This window comes from Daktulosphaira vitifoliae, unplaced genomic scaffold, assembly GCF_025091365.1.
Source record: "Daktulosphaira vitifoliae isolate Bord-2020 unplaced genomic scaffold, ASM2509136v1 Scaffold_1, whole genome shotgun sequence".
Taxonomy (NCBI): domain Eukaryota; kingdom Metazoa; phylum Arthropoda; class Insecta; order Hemiptera; family Phylloxeridae; genus Daktulosphaira; species Daktulosphaira vitifoliae.
In genome coordinates, this window is record NW_026099572.1 from 14,003,638 (window position 1) to 14,021,211 (window position 17,574).

Consider the following 17,574-nt stretch of genomic DNA (forward strand, 5'->3'; position numbering starts at 1 on the left):
TACGTTTGGCCCAAACGTACTTCAAATTCGGATTAAACGGGTCGAAATACATTTCTGTAGGTGGGTCCAATTAAAAGTACAGAGAACTTTTTTTTTTGTGTGCTGATGTTATTTTTCTGAATGTTTCTCAATCGATCAATTCAAAAAAATTATGAACAGAATCATAATCGTGAAAAATTATTTTTTTTATGCATGAAGTTCTAATTTTAATAGAGAAAATCATTTATGTTAATAATAATGTAAATTGTTTTTAAAAAAATTTACAAAAAAAGGGCAAAAAGTAAGTTGCCATGCGAGACTTGCAACATGTAACTCTAGTGCTAGAAGTACAGGTGTTACCATATGGCGAATAGGTCTTTGCGTTTGCCGGATGATAAAAAGGTCTATTTAAGCAAGTTCAAATTTTCAATCGTTTTTCCCTATTTGGGGTAGGGGATTAACAAAAAATTCATAGTAAGTGTAACTATTATATTTAATGTAGATTAGATTCACATAACTTTTTCGAAAATCGGTGATCACATCACATGATCTCCCCTTGTGAGTAAAACACGGTGCATTCAATTGTTAATGATAAAATGTCTTTACTTATATTAATAAAATTGAAGTGTTACAAATATTTAATTTCCATAAATAATCATTCCTTATTTTTGTTGTACCCGCTGAACAAAAAATAAATTATTGAAGTAATAATAGTATGACAGTCTATGTTGCTAGTTCTGTATTATTGAAATAATTAATAATTTTTAATTAATCATCTTTTTACAAGATATAGTCGTTAGCGAAGGTGGTGGGGTTAAGGGGTTGTAACCATGATTATTAAAAAAACTGTCTAAAACATAAACAGATTATAACGTTTAAAATGTCCCTTAGACATATATAAATTTTGAAATTTTTAGTGTTCTAAACCAGGATTGGCCAAAATAAGTCCAACTCAAAAAAAACATTTACTTTATAAACAAAGCTTCTACCCCATCTAATAAAATCCTGTGTTTCCCACTGAATTTCGGATACATCAACCTACAAAATTAAAATATTTAAATCTACTATTTCCAATAGATTGATTGACATTCGAAGCAATTCAAAGTATGGCAGAAAAACAAAATGAGAGAAGACCCGAGTAGCAATTCGAGTTCATACCGGGTCCATTTAATATAGTAACAACGGTGTTGAACTCAGTTCAAAACCCGTTCATAGCACGGTTCAAAATGAGATTTGAATACGGATTTTAACATGGGGTGAACTGAGTTCTACAAAAGTTCAGTAAGAGTTCAAAAATCGTTCCTCAGTTCAGCTATAAAACGCTCGATAACAGTTCAATAATCGTTCATTGATTCAATAAAAGCGAGCTCTATGACGGTTTACTAAGCATTGATTAGTTCATTAGCAGTTACGGCAGGCACGTGGACATGGGTGGGCCTGGCCCCCCTTAGATTTAATGTGGCCCAGGGCCGGCCCCCAAATTTAAAATTCAATTATTTTTACGAATTATGAAAAACGTGCTAGGCCTTACATACATTGAAATTATTATTAATTTGTGATTTCTATTGGGTAATACAGTTATTATTATGGCTGTATTTTCATTTTTATATTTATAGAAAACATTATTTGAAAAAGATAACGTTCTAGACGTAATAATAAATGGAATAGTAGTTACTCCAAACATGGTTATAGGTAACTTTTTTTTAAATCTGATAACAAACTACCAAGTATCTGCATTGATTAGAATCTAGTTGATTACAAAATTCGATAGAGTAATACTCTTTAAAAAATTTTTTGATAAATCTTATCTTTAATTTGTTTCTTTTTTTATAATTTAGTAATTACCATAGGTGATTTATTTGTTTTTGTTAATTTGTTATTTGCGTGCTCTAAACAATAGTAATAAAAATATGACTAAAAAAAGGCAGGAATTGTTTTTAATTTAAAATAAAATAAATTTTACATTGTTTGTAATTTATATTTATTTTAAAATTTTTTATAACTTATTTGTTATTAGTATTTAGGTATAAATTATTTTTTCTTAATAGTTAAAAGTTGAAAAATTAAATCAGCTTATGTCATTATTTTATTAGCTTCGATGCGAAGCTGAGAAGGTATTGGTTTTACTATGATGTGTTTTTTTTTTTGTGTCTGTTACCACTTTTTCTCAGCTCTCACCGAACCGATTTCTTTCAAAGATACGTCAAAAGATCACAAATCGTATCTAGTCAAAGACATTACACTCAAAAATTGAAAAAAATTCCCTCGTTCCCCGTAAATGGGGGAAACCCCCCAAAAAATTACAAATTTAAAAATCGCTAATTTTCGAAATATTTTCAATTTTGTTTACTTAAAATTGCCTTAACTTTTTTAAAAATGAACATATCAATATAATTTTTTTTTTATAGATGCTTGATGTCTTTACCTATCATTTGGTATATTATTTTCATAAATTTAACCCTTTACCTGCCCACAGGGAGGGATTTAAAATGATAACTTTTTCACAAAAAATTAACTTTTTCAATAAATCCAAACTAGTTTTTAGATACCGATATCTCATTTCTTATTCTCTTATCTATTACCTTTTCCCAAAATTTTATACTATGACTCATAAGCTTTATGCCTCTATAATTTCCACACTCCTGTATGTCACCTTTACCTTTAAATATCGGCACCACAATACTATTTCTCCATTCATTTAGAATTTTCCTTTCTAATAAGATTTTATTTAAAAGATCCTTCAACCACTTTATGCCAATACCGCCTAATATTTTCTATACTTCTACTGGCACTTTATCTGGTCCTACTGCTTTATTATTTTTCATTGATGCCACAGCCTCCGATACCTCTTTCTCACTAATTAAATCTACCAGTTCCTCATTCCACGAGATAACTTCGCCTTACTTACTGCACACTTGGCTTCTTTGCACAAGCGTTTATACTCCATTTAATCCCCGAGTAGCATTATTTTGGTTCACGGTCGGTTCAAACGACCCATGAGTGCTGGGAGAGTTCAATGTTCAATAATGAACCGTGTATTTTTTTATAAGTTCTAGGAAAGTTCAACGTTCAATAAATAACCAAGCAATTTTTAGTAAGTGCTAAGACCTTCAATGTTCAAAATAATCGTACGGATTCACCAAAGTTCTTTCATTGTAATGAAAGAATCGTTATAACGGTTATAACCGTTCAAATAGTTTTATTCACTTAAACTGTTATTAAACATATTATTCCTTGATTAGTAAATTAATAAAAACATTTTAAAATAATAGTCATAAAATATTTTCATTGAGACTATAGCGCGAATTTAACATACGAACTTTTGGCGGAATAACCCAGACGTGTCAGTAACCGTTGACCAACAATTTTAGTTCGCGTGATTATTTTATGTTATTTAATTATTACTGTGACATTTTTTCAAATCATCAACGATTAATTTACTCTTTTTACAAATTATTTTTTCGAGACATTCGCCATTTTCACAGCGACTAGATAACTTGTCAAGACTGCTCTTTTTCCCTGTTCACTCTCACATATATATTTAACTGAAAAGTTCAATAAAATTTAAGTACATTTAATTTAAATTTAGGAGTAGAATAATAAATAGTACTTTAATTAAATTTAATAATAGCATATATTATTTTTTTTAAAGATAATCATACATTTTAGTAACTACATTTATTGTAATTGTAATAGATACATGTGGTAAATTATATATTAAATTTTCGCATTTTGTATTATGATTAACTATAATTATAATAAAAAATTATTTATTTTAATAAAGTACTATCGTTAGTTATGTTGTTATTACTTTATTAACGACACCTCTAGATTTTCCATGAGCTTAAAATGTTGAACATTTTTAATCATACATCATTTTTGTTATCATTATATCCTTAGCTATTATCCCAACTATTTGAGGTCAACTCTAGCTTATTTTAAATCGCCTTATTTATTTATTTTTATTCAGTGATATAAATTACTTCTGTATTTCAATATTTAAAATGGTGTATTTTATATATTTCTCAACATTGTATACACTGAAATACCATCTCTTAAAAAACTGTTGATTTTTAATGAAAATCCCTCTATTGTGCTACTCAAAAATTTAAATTTATCAAACATTTTAAGTTAAAAAGAATTGCATCTATTTAAATGAGATTTATATTTCAATACTTCAAATTTAAAATAAATGAAAAGTATTAAGTTTAAGGTTTTCACCGTTTAACAATTAACAGGGTTTTACATTAAATAATATTTTCATCCGACTCATTTTTGTAATTATTTGTAACCATTATACAATTAAATCAACAAGATTTTTATACAAATCAACCAATAAAGGGCACATTTTTATCTATTAGGGACAGGCTTACATGTAACCTAAGTAATTTTAAGATATAAATAAAGCTATTCATAGTAATTTCCCTTAAACAAAATACAAATCTATATACCTAGGTTGTCTAAAATACCCAATATCCAAAACACAATTATTTTATAACTTAAAAAATCAAATACTTTTTATGAAATATCATGTCAAGTTTACTTCACTATATCAAATAGTTACAATAAATAAATGTTGATAGATATCATGCTTTTTTAATTTCCAATATTAAAAAAAAAAACCAAGCACAGGGGAGTCGCGGCACAGTGGTGAGGTGCCATAGTTGGATCAAGTATAATGATATCTGACAGTGATTAAAATAACTATAAAAAAAAAAAACGCTTCGATGCAAATCTTTAGATAGTGTTTAATTAAAAAAAATTGGTGGATTATTCCAAAAGCTACATAATCTGCTAGTTCCTTATTAATATTCTGATTAAGATAAAGTATGTTGAATGAAAAAGGGATTATTAAAAAATATTATTTCTCATAAAAAAATTGTGTTGATCCATACACTTTTCAATAAGTTATAGCATTATAAAGTTAAAAATGTAAAAAATAAAATCGAGAATTTACACACAAAAATAAAATTTGGTCGCCGTTTTCATTGTGAAGACAAAATAAAGTTCGAAAATTTTATTTTTTATAGTAAAGTATATTACATTAGCATTAATTTATGATGTCACACTTTCCGGAACACTTTCAAAAGTTAAGTTGGGAAAGTAAATTTTTTATGAAAAAGTTATCATTTTGAATCCTCCCCTGTTAGCAGGTAAACGGTCAGATTTATAAAAAAATATATCAAATTAAAGGTAATGATATCATGCATCTATATAAAAAAAATTATATTAATTTGGTTATTTTTAAAAACGTTATGGCAATTTTAAGAAAAAAAATTTCGAAAATTAGCGATTTCTAAATTTGTAATTTTTTTGGAGGTTCCCCCATTTACGGGGAATGAGGGAAATTTTTCAATTTTTGAGGGTAATGTCTTCGACTAGATACGATTTGTGATCTTTTGGCGTATCGTTGAAAGAAATCGGTTCGGTAAGATCTGAGAAAAAGTGGTAACAGACACACAAAAAAAAAAAACACATCATAATAAAACCAATATCTTCTCAGCTTCGCATCGAATATAATATAAATTTTATGCTTGGAAGACCTCTTTAGGTTTTCCATAAATCGGGCGGCAGAATTGTTAAATGCGATTTATTGGCAAACCCGTTCTAAGATATTGTGAGATTCTGATCAAAAAATTAAATAAAATACATCATCACGGGCGTAGCTTCAAAAATCTGTGGGTCTATAGTCTCATATTCCATTTTATAAATATGAATAAAATACCTGAATAGAAACTTCCCCACCTCATTGTTTTATCTCTTCTTTCACTCAAAAAGGAATTTAACTTATTTGAGGTTCTACAAATAATTTATATAAGAACTGAAGCTCGCACAACCGGCAATTGATACAATGTGTATAATAAGCATTATTAAGCAGGTCCAAGAGGGCATAGATTGGATTTAGATCTATGGTTCATTATGAATCCACCTTGTTGATAATTTTATCTCTTATCATTTTACCAAAAAGTCGTTTAATTTGAACTTTAATATTTTTTTAAATTTATCTTTATGACTTAAGTTTTAATTAAATTGTTTTTTCCAATTAACCAAACTTTTATAAAACTATCTATGTGAATATATATATGTAATTTTGATATGGGTGTGAAAAATCTTTGGTCAACTTTATCTCCTGTATCAGAAAAAATACCTCTTTGGGAACTACAAGGAAAAATAGTAGCAATCGACCTAAGTGGTTGGGTATGTGACAGCGAAAATTTTAGCCATCAAAGTAATCAGAAAAATATGTATCTTAGGTAATTAACTACATGATTAAATCATATTGTTTAAATTTTGTCACATTAGTTTTAAAACCATTAATTTTTTATTTATAGAAACCTATTTTTCCGTACTAGTAGTTTATTATTAGTTGGTGCTACTCCTGTATTTATTTTTGATGGAGTTGCACCAGAATTAAAATACAATGTTATGAATAAACGCTTAAATGACAAAAAAAATGTTCCTAAAAAAAATATGATTCGAAGCAGACTAAATTCTTTACAAAAACAAGTATGATTATTTTAAAATAAATCTCTTATACCTGTTAAGCTCAGATAAGAAATATTTCGGTATAACTATTATCAAATTTATCAAAGTGTCTTATGCTATTGAAGTTTCATCACAAAAGAAATGAGGATAGAATAGTTGGGAACACATCATGTCTTGGTATCCTGTATCGTTGTTTGATTCTGTTTTATTGAGTTTTAGAGGCCAACCTCTCTTATACAAGTAGTAGCATATAATAAAAGACGTTAAATATAGATTAAAATACAAGAAGAGAAATTAGAAGTGTTGTGCAATATCTTTTCATTAAACTGATCCCATTATAAGATTCAATTTTAAATTTCACTTCTATGTTTGTTTCAGTGTGAGTTATTATTTAAAATTATGGGAGTCACTAGTATTTACAGTCCAGGTGAAGCTGAGAAATTGTGTGCTGTGCTTAATAAGAATGGAGTAATGTATAGTTTTCAAAATTAATTTTTCACATAAAATATTTTTTTAATAAATCAATCTATAACACTGGCTTACAATAAACAAAAAAAATTATACCACTACGCTTAAAATAATAATAATATATAATATTAGTCAACTAATAAAAAATAATCAACATATAATTAACACAAGTAGAAGATGTTTAATCAATATTTAATTTAGGTAAAATTTTTTTATTGATGTAATTTAAATTAAATGTAAGGAATCATTTTTTACCCCTTTCTATGTATTGTACTTAGTTTATCTCAAAATTTAAAGCAAATATGACAAATTTTTAAATTCAGCATAAAATCAGCGACATAGTATTTTTAGAATTGATTAAGGATTATAAAGAACTTTTATTTTTATATTTTAAAAATTATTTATTATAATTTCCTTAATATTAATCAAATAATTATATCATAACTGTTTTGAATAAGAATTATTTTTAAAATTTTATCATAGATTGTAAATGGAGTTATTACACAAGATAGTGATTGTTTTCTTTATGGTGCTCGTATTGTATACAGAAATTTTGTTGCAACTGGATCAGGCTCTATTGATGTTTACCAAATGGAAGTTATTGAAGATAAACTAAAAATGGGTAGAAATAAAATGATTGCTATGTCATTACTTTGTGGTTGTGATTATGATGACAAAGGAGTAAATGGTGTGGGTAAAGAAACTGCTTTTAAATTTCTCCAACCATTAGAAGATTCTTTAGTTTTAGATCGGTAATTTAAATAAAATTTTATAGATAAATAATATCAGCTGTGTAGTTAGTAACAACTAGTGTTATTAAGTAAAAATAGATAAATAATTATAAATAAAGAATGTGATTCTGTTTTTAAGATTAAGGTACTGGCGTAATGATATTGTATTAAATGCAGTTGAAAGAGATATCAAATCTCAGTCAGATGATATAAAACTAGAAATTAAAATTAGAAGCAAGGCTTTGAAAAATGAAAACTTTCCCTCTGAAGATGTAATTGAAGAATTTTTAAATACTCCTCGATGTCCTGATGTTGATCCCAAATGGGTTTTACCAGATATTAACACATTTATTGTAAGATCTAAATTGAAGTGTTGCAAAAACATAGTGAATATAATATTTTTAGTAATGGAAAATTGAATAATCTACAGTGTAGCTTTTTTTTATTTTTAAGTAGAATTTATATGTTATATTACATTGCTATTAAAATATATAATTGTAAAATCTAAATAGTTAAAACTTTTGTTTTAAATAGACTTTTGCTGCAACTAAACTTTGTTGGGATGAAGATTATGCCATTGGTAAATTTTTACCCTTACTTACAAGGTGGCATTTACTAAATGATGATAATAATCAATCAGGAGTAATAATATCTGAGATAATTAAAAAAAGGATAAATAAAGGGATAAGTTGTTTTGAAATTAAATGGAAAAATTATGAACTTACTACTATTGAACCACAAGAGGTTGTAAAAATACGATACCCAAATGAAGTATTAGCTTATGTTGAAAGCAACACTAAACCTACAAAACAAACTAGGAAAAAAAGTAAAACTCTTAAATATTTGCTCAAAGCACTTAATTTACATACTATTTCATGTTTAGATAACATTGAAGATGGAGCTAGTTGCAGTGAACTTACTAGTAAAATATTTTCACTAAATATTTCTACCAAAAATAAAAATTCAAAAGGTCCACTAGATCAATTCATAATAAAAAATATGAGTGAAAATGATACACTGACATTATCAGATTTTGAAAATGATTCAACTGACTTAGATCTTTCTGAAATTATTAATAAAATAACCTTGTAATATTTTTATGGATATTCTTTATACTTGTTGAAGTTTTTAACTGTATTTTATGGTTATTAAATTTTTTAATTAATTAATTATATTTCATTTTTTTCTTTATTATTATGATTTATTAATAACACATTTTATAGTATTTAGTTATTATGGACAAATAAAATATATTACTATTTGCATATATTAAATATAAATATATTAATATTGCACCACCATACAGTACCTATTCACACTTCATTGGTTGTTGTGAATTTTTGGCTGTAACGATGCCTCAGTCTCCATATTCGCCAAACATGGCTCCGTGTGACTTTTCTATTTCCAAAAATAAAGAGAGCCTTAAAGAGCCGTTGTTTTACAAACATAGATGACATTAAAAGCGCATCGTTGAATGAGCTGAAGGTTATCCCAAAGATCGAGTTTAAGAAGTGTATGGAAACGTAAGTGTACACTTACGTTTCCGTCCCTCGCTCCTGCGACAGTTCAGCGTATGCTGCGTTGCGCCGCCCACGCTTGTAGTGTCAACGGTGTAAGGACATCACCACTCAACTCTAGACTGGAGTCGTGTATAAGAGAAAAAGATAGATACAAAATATGAATAAGTACGTGGTAGTTCGGAATGTTAACTTGTAGAAGTTGAGAATTAATAATTATAATATTCTTTATTATGGAAAAAAATATTCCAATTCCAATTATAATTATAATATATAAATAATTATTTATAATATAACAGTATTTCTTATATAATCTAAAATAAAAAATTTTAATAATCAGGTTTAATAAATTTAACGATTTAATTTAAACTAATATAATAAGATTAATAATGAAATAACGCATTCTCAATAAGGGAAGAAAAATTAATTAGTAGAAGTATTAAAGAAGAGAAAAGTTAATATTTGTTGTGTGCAGGAAACTAAGTGGAACGGAGAGAAAGCAAGGAAAATAGGTGAGGGATATAAAATAATATGCTCAGGTAAGTCTAATACAAAGAATGGTGTAGGGATAATAATGGATAAGGAGATGAAAAGTAAAGTAGTAGAAGTAGCTAAGAAAAGTGACAGAATTATAGTCATAAAATTAATTTTCGAGGAAAAAGTGTTTACATAGACTGATGGTAATGGAGTTGTGGTGTAGTGGGAAGAGAATATACAAAAACAGAAAGAACACAGGAGATAAATCGAGGATCCGATAGTGGAAATTGATAGGGGAAAATGAAAAAGAGTTTTTAAACACGGTAAATGAGAGGATGGTGTGGAATGTCGAAGTAGACTATAATTATAAGAATGTAAGGTGTATAAAAAAAGATGATAAGAGGGTGGGCTAACGAGCGATGATGATATAAAAAAGCCCAGCACAGGTGACATGGCATAGTTGGATCAAGTATAATGATATCTGACAGTAATTAAAATCACTATAAAAAAAAGACATTGTTGGCGAGAGTTGGAGTAGAATGCCAAGAAACTAGGTGGTCGGATGAGGTCGTTAAAAAAATCATAGAAAGTAAGAAAAAGCAATTCAAAGTATGACAGAAGTGGTAAAGGAGAAAAGTTTGGATGGAGTATAAACGCTTGTGCAAAGAAGCCAAGTGTGCAGTAGGTAAGGCAAAGTTTAAGAGGTATGATGAGTTGTATGATAGGCTAGGAACAAAGAAAGACGAGAAAGAAATGTATAGACTTGTATAAGTAAGTGATAAAAGGACTAAAGATTATCTTTATATAAGGTATACTAAAGAAATACAAGGAGAGGTACCTTGGTGCATGTTGTTTGCTGACGATATAGTGTTAGTAAGAGAAAATAGGGAGGAAATTAATCAAAGACTAAAGTAAGACAAAGTATATAAAGTACGAGTTTGACAAAGGAGAATACGATGTAGGTGAAATAAGGAGACCATTAACAATAGGCGAGGCCGTGATTGGAGAGGTAGAAAGTTTTAAGTATTTAGGAGCAGTTGTGCAAAAGAGCGGTGGTATTGACGAGGATGTAAGACACAGGATTAAGTAAGTGCAGGTAATTGAAGTGGAGAGAAGCGTCTGGCGTCTTATGCGATAAAAGAATTCCAATTAGGCTGAAAGGTAAATTCTACAAGACTGTAGTAAGACCAGCTAAGATGTATGGTTCAGAGTGTAGGGCAGTTAATAAGAAAGTAGAACAGAGAATGAGTGTAGCAGAGATGAGAATGCTTAGATGGATGAGTGGAGTGACTAGAGATGATAGGAAAAGGAACGAACATATAAGAGGGAGTATAGGTGTAGTGTCAATCGTAAATAAGATGAGAGAAAATAGACTTAGATGGTTTAGTCATGTTATGAGAAGAGAAGAATCGGAAGCTGTAAGAACAGTTATAGATATGAATGTTGAAGGAAGAAGAGGTAGAGGAAGACCAAAAATGAGGGATGTAATTGAATGCGATATGAGGATGGCTGATGTAAGCGTAGAAGATGTGGGAGATCGTATTAAGTGGAGTTTAGGATAAGGGTGGCAACATCAAAGTAGTTAGGATTAAGGCGAGAAAAAAGAAGACGAAAATTATATTTCTAGTAATCTACACTTCATTAATCAAAAAATACATTTTTATTGTTTTCTTTTAATTCAATTTTTTTTCAATTTATCTTTCATAAGGTTTTTTTATGTTCATTCCTTATACTTTATTAGGGTGACAACTTTAATTTTTAAAATAGAAACACGCATAGTTAACTAATTTATTCATTATCGGATTAATAAAATAACTGGACAATAACAACTTTTGGACTATTCATTCAGAAGTTATTAACAATTTAAAGTAAAAATGGAAGTGAGGAGTGGGTGCTGCTATTTTTATAACTATAAATTTCCCAGTTGTAGTTTGCTGCCACCTATTTATAAACATGTCAATAATTCCCGAAATACATATCTAAAGGTTGGTAATTTTCATTAACTATAACTAGTTAATTATTACCACTTGAAATTTTTATTTATTTTTCAATTAATAAAGTGTTTTGTAATAAGTGAATTACCTATTTAGCCTGCTTATTAAATTAATCAGTAATATAATTGTTTTACCATTAATTTATTAGTTGATTAGCTAAACAAGCTTCTTTAAACCTTTCAGTACTGACACTAAAAAAAATGAATATAATCCATTTTGTTTTTCATAGGCTATTTAATTATGAAGCAAATAAGTACTAAAATTTTTTTTTTGAAACCCTATTCCCCCCTTTTTTGACCGGTACTTATTTGTCCCGTTTTCATTTTTATTTGAAATACTTATTGCAAGTGGACCTTAGATGTCCCGACCGGACGGTTGATACAATAATAGTAACCATTTACTTTATATAAGCAATTTTCGAGCTGGGACTCAGACGTCCTGCCCATCCTGAAAGGGTTAAAAACAGCAATTGCTCTAAAAGGTTATAAAAAAAAATAACAATATAAAATATAATGATGTATAAATGTGTACTTTATTATACATTTTACATATATACATGTTAGATACACTTCATTTTATTTTAATTATTAAAAATAAAATAAACAATTATTTAATGCTGCTAGGCTTATGTTCAAATGGACAATCAAAGTTTATAATTAAATATAGATGTGATTAAAGATTTATTAATATATCTGTACTTAATTATTAAATCATGATGTTCAAGTTTCCCAAATCATACAAACAATATAAATGAAAACAATAAATTTATAAGAATATTAAATTAAAATAACATTAAGAAAATTTAATTTATCAAAATTTCACTATTTAATTTCTTCAACTGATCAGTATATTTTATGTAATATGACATGTATTGTCTTATTAAAAAATAATTACCATAATAAAATAATTCATTAATAAAAGTCATGTTTATTACATAATAAAGTAAATTATGTTAAATAGATAGGTAAGGCTGATATTATGATAATAGTTCCTAGAAAAATACAATAGTAATTTAAACATATAAACTTCAACCAAGTAACCAGTATTAAACATAAAATGGAAAATTATAATATTTTACAGTTACTTTGGCCACAGTAACATAAAATTGTTCAAATTTCAAATTTACTTTTATAAAAAGAAAATAATAAATTTGTTCTATTATTATAGATATTATTTTTAATATCCATTAATTACTTATCTTTTTCACTTAATTACATAATTATTAAGTAGAAAATAAATATACTGAAATTCATAACATTTCATTTTTCAAAAAATACAAAATTTAGTAAAAAGAACTTAAAATTTGTATTAATTTGCAGATAAAATAAATAGTTTACAATTTATAATGAATTAACATTTTTATATACATAATATATTTTTATCCATAAAATGTATAGATATAAAAAAAAACACAGGAAAAAAATTATAAGGTATCATCTTTTTTTCTTTGAAAATTTTGTTTAACATAATTTTTAAATACTTTATCCAATAAAATAACATTTTACAACTTAGTTTACGTAAAATTTGTCAACATTTTCACTATTTTTTAAATAACAAGAAAAAAAAAATCAATTCTGAAAGATTACTTAAATGGTTTATTTTACATTATTTTATCTATATATTATTATTTTAGGCAATACATTTAACTAACATACTGTGCATTCAGTCTGTAGCATTAATGTACTATATTTATTAAAAGCAAATAGTCAAATTTACATTTCTTAACTAAAATAAAAATATTGTAGAAATAGTTAAATCATTACACAACTAAATAGTAAAACATTATTAATATGTGTAAAATGTAACTAAAACTAATAACTTAAACTAACATAGAGCTTAAATATTGTGTATGTTTTTTGTTATTTAAACAAACAAATTTTTAGGCTAACAACAAAATAATAAATCTAAAGTATAGTTTTCTTGAAGAAAAAGTTTTAAATTAATTAATCAAGACGATAGTTATTCTTACTTCATGTGTTCACTAAGTTATTTTAATTATGTATTCATTTAAATCAAGTTTAAGTTAATTTATTTATGGTATTAAAAAAAATAGATCTTCAATAATAAATAAAGAACTGTAAATCTTATATAATCATTTAATTTTAAAAGATTGAAATATTAAATATGATCTTAAATAATTAAAAACAATAAAAATATAAATCAAACTAATAATAATGTACATGAACACAAGAAATAAGAGATTCAAATTTCAATTACTTAAACAATTTAAATTAATATTTTGAATTATTAAAACTCAATATTTTAACAGCCAAAATAAGTGATTTTCACAAAATGTTATCTTTTTGAATACCTAGAAAAATAAAAATTTTAATTACTTTTTTATGTTTTCTTCAAATATATAAGACATACAACAATTCTATTATAAGGAAGAGGATTGAAGAGCACTGAAGATAATTATTACTTATTAATGAGGAAAAATAGTTTGATATAAATAATTATTTTTTTTTTTTATAGGAATGTATGACATGACCAGAGCTGTGCTAAGGGGAACATTGAAAGATTGAAAGTGAACATTGAAAGTGCCCTAGGCTACTATACATTTGAGGAGAGAAATAAAATAAGAATACATTTTTTTTAATATAATATGTATTTTGTTTAAAAATACATTACATANACATTTTTTTTAATATAATATGTATTTTGTTTAAAAATACATTACATAGGGATGCCAATGATAATTAGCATGATGCTGATTATGACTTATAGTTTTCAATTTACTATTCAAGTAAAAAACTTACTATTATTTATAAATGCAATCATCTATTTGCTGTGAATCATGATCACGTTGACCTTGTTGGTCAACTTTAACTTCAACAATGTCAGTAGGAATGTTATTTTCATATTTTTCTACAGTATATTCAGTACTATAAATACACTCTTCAATTTGTGTTTGGTTAGTAATAGGTTCTAATTCTTGAGATGGAGGAGTAACTGTTTGTGCAGCTGATGCATCATTTTGCTGCCTAGCATATTTTTCATGAATATTTCTATGTCTTTTCAATGCAAATCTATCACTAAAACCAACTCCACAAATATCGCAACGATGTGGCTTTTCACCAGTATGTACTTTAGCGTGATTTTTTAAATGGGTTGCTTGATTAAAAGCTGATCCACATATATCACACCTATATGGTTTTTCTCCAGTATGAATTCGTCTGTGATTCCATAAAGTAGAATGTCGAGCAAATGTTTTATCACAAACTTCACATTGATATGGCCTTTCTCCACTATGTATTCTTTCGTGATTTTTAAGATGAGGAGACTGTGAAAATTGCATTCCACAAACTCCACATTTAAATGGTTTTTCACCAGTGTGTACACGGCCATGATTTTTTAAATAAGCAGCTTTAGCAAATGACAGTCCACAAATTTCACATTTGTAAGGTTTATCACCAGTGTGTAAACGTTTATGACTCCATAAAGAAGAATACCTAGAAAAACTTCCTCCACAAATATTACAATGAAATGGTTTGTTTGGAACATTAGGATTTGTAATAGTATCATTTTTCATAGTTACATTAGTCTGGTTACCATTAACTAAAAATATTATACCAGAACCATTACACTTATAACATTTGGTAACTGTAGCCATTCCTCGTTTTTTTACTGGGTAATAACCTTTCATAATAGCAGTTTGTTCAGGTGATAGATTTGTATCATTAGTTTCAATTTCACCTTCTTGTGGCACATAATTATTAGAACAATTTCCACCTCCACTACAATTTACACATTTAATAAATCTTGATTTTTTTCCTTTAGTAGTTTGCGATGTAACTTCAGCACCACAAGAAAAACACTGTTTGTGAACTGTTGATCTATGAACTTTCATATCTCTTACTTGGGGAAAACAAGATCCACATGTTGTACAAGTGAATGATGGTGGATCTTGTGGATGTACAGTCTTTTTATGATGATCTAACATTGACACATGTGAAAAACTGGCACCACATATGTCACATTTAAAAACAGTCCCAGCTGTTGAGAGAGACATTTGGTTAACCAAAGCATAATTATAATTAAATGGGGTAGTCACATCAAAACGATATGATGTTTTATCAGTTTGAGTAACACCATTGGTAGATGCAGTAGCAAGAACAGCAATATTGCCCGTTACTGGAACTTTTTGAACCATATTTACATTGTAAAAAGGGAAATCAACTGAAGATGCTTTATCATCTTTTTTTACTATTGTAGCATATAACGGTCCAGTTACTGGATTTGGTTCTTGACGAATACCCGGATCATACATTATACTTCTTAAAGCTTCGTATTTATTGTCAACCATACAGGTAAAATCTGTAACTCTAATATTTAAAATTCAATATTTGTTAAATTTTTATACAATCACACAAAACATATGAAAAAAAAGTTAGTATTACTAACTAAATAAAAAAAAATCTCTATCTTACATAAAAAAGATCAAAGTTTTATGAAAACTGGCCACTTTAATTTATTTATGAATGTACCTTAAAATTAAACTAGTTTTTATTAAAGCTTGAAAATGAATAAATTAACTAAACATAAAGAGTTATGTTAACTTAAAAGGATTATAAATATAATATACTAAGTCATATTGTTTTTATTTGTAGTATCTAAAGATATCAAATGTAATCATTTATTGAAATTGTATAATAACATAATACAATTATTAATTAAATTATGATAAAATATTATATATGCATGATTTAAACAAAAAAGAGTAATTTCAACTACCATAAATTAATTAATTAATTGATTTAATTAATATAAAAATAAAAAATTTCAAAAATATAAATAACCTTTACGAATTGATAACTTCACGAATTTCCTATTTTTTAATTGGCCATTTAAACCTCAATAATTGGATAACTGAAAACAATTTTTGTCTAGAAAATAAAGTATATTATGTATATAACTATTAGTAATAAATAACAACATACATTTATCAGTATACTAACAAAATATCTTTGAAAATACAATAATGTATTCAACTTTATAGCTCATATTAGCTTCACTTGAAATAAAAATGATTATTTTTAATAACTTAAAAAAATAATAATAATTAAAAACATAAAATGTCACTAGTTGAAATAAATATTATCAATAATAAATAAAAATTAACTAAAAAGTTCACATGTAAAAAAACTGACAATAATAATCGTAAAACAAATTTAATACTCCAGATTTTTTTCAGAACATATTTAAAATTTAGAGTTTCACATGAGTACCAAATTTTTCGTAACTTTAAAAAATAAACAAAAAAAACAAGTGGAATTCAAGATCAACATTTTTTGACAAATTTGTTTTGGTGTGATACGGCATGGAAGAAAATAATAGTCATGGGAAAAAACTGGATATCTAATACTCGTTTAAGCCGCCAATATTCAAATAAAAACAATTTTTGACATTAGGGTATATAACTAAGAATATAAACAGGAATAAACATAATACTCAAAATTTAATATTTAAAATGTAAAATAATTTTAGTGTTTTTTATTTCTTATAAATTAATTAAGATTAAAGTCATAAGTAGTATTTATTTCAAATATACAAATCATAAATATTGAAGACTTTTAAATTTTTATTTTATTAAAAAAATGTATTATACGTTCCAATTTCAATTATTATATGAAAATATATCGCTTACTCCAAGTAAATAAGGACGACGTAAAATAAAGGAGATAAAAGGCTTATTATTCTATCTATCATCAAGGACAATCTTAATTTCTAGGGGGTTCAGATTGAATTTTAACGACTAAAGTACCTTCATGAGCGTTTTTTTTTATAGTGATTTTAATTACTGTCAGATATCATTATACTTGATCCAACTATGCCATGTCACCTGTGCTGGGCTTTTTTATATCATCATCGCTCGTTAGCCCACCCTCTTATCATCTTTTTTTATACACCTTACATTCTTAT

The 17,574-nt window shown here is 26.8% G+C and overlaps 2 protein-coding genes across 6 annotated transcripts; one reads left to right on the forward strand and one right to left on the reverse strand.

Annotated features, from left to right (window-relative positions):
- The first annotated feature begins 5,873 nt into the window (after window positions 1-5,873).
- Window positions 5,874-8,855, forward strand: LOC126894339 (flap endonuclease GEN-like). Its single transcript, XM_050665276.1, has 7 exons — window positions 5,874-6,233; window positions 6,312-6,486; window positions 6,844-6,933; window positions 7,417-7,685; window positions 7,804-8,017; window positions 8,199-8,490; window positions 8,548-8,855. Exons 1-7 carry the CDS (start codon window positions 6,076-6,078, stop codon window positions 8,754-8,756), a joined length of 1,407 nt encoding a protein of 468 aa, XP_050521233.1. The 5' UTR covers window positions 5,874-6,075; the 3' UTR covers window positions 8,757-8,855.
- A 4,610-nt stretch (window positions 8,856-13,465) lies between these two features.
- On the reverse strand, window positions 13,466-16,890 carry LOC126896711 (zinc finger protein 429-like). Of its 5 annotated transcripts, none has more exons than XM_050669710.1 (4): window positions 16,611-16,890; window positions 16,452-16,538; window positions 14,412-15,969; window positions 13,466-13,963 (listed from the first exon to the last, which is right to left on the reverse strand). In XM_050669710.1, the coding sequence occupies exon 3, from the start codon at window positions 15,956-15,958 to the stop codon at window positions 14,414-14,416; it is 1,545 nt and encodes a 514-aa protein (XP_050525667.1). In that variant the 5' UTR covers window positions 15,959-15,969; window positions 16,452-16,538; window positions 16,611-16,890; the 3' UTR covers window positions 13,466-13,963; window positions 14,412-14,413. The 5 variants fall into 5 exon arrangements, with proteins under 5 accessions (XP_050525667.1, XP_050525666.1, XP_050525665.1 ...); XM_050669708.1 differs by having other exon boundaries at window positions 13,470-13,963; window positions 14,412-15,977; window positions 16,452-16,521; window positions 16,593-16,889; XM_050669707.1 differs by having other exon boundaries at window positions 13,471-13,963; window positions 14,412-15,977; window positions 16,593-16,889.
- Window positions 16,891-17,574: the final 684 nt, after the last annotated feature.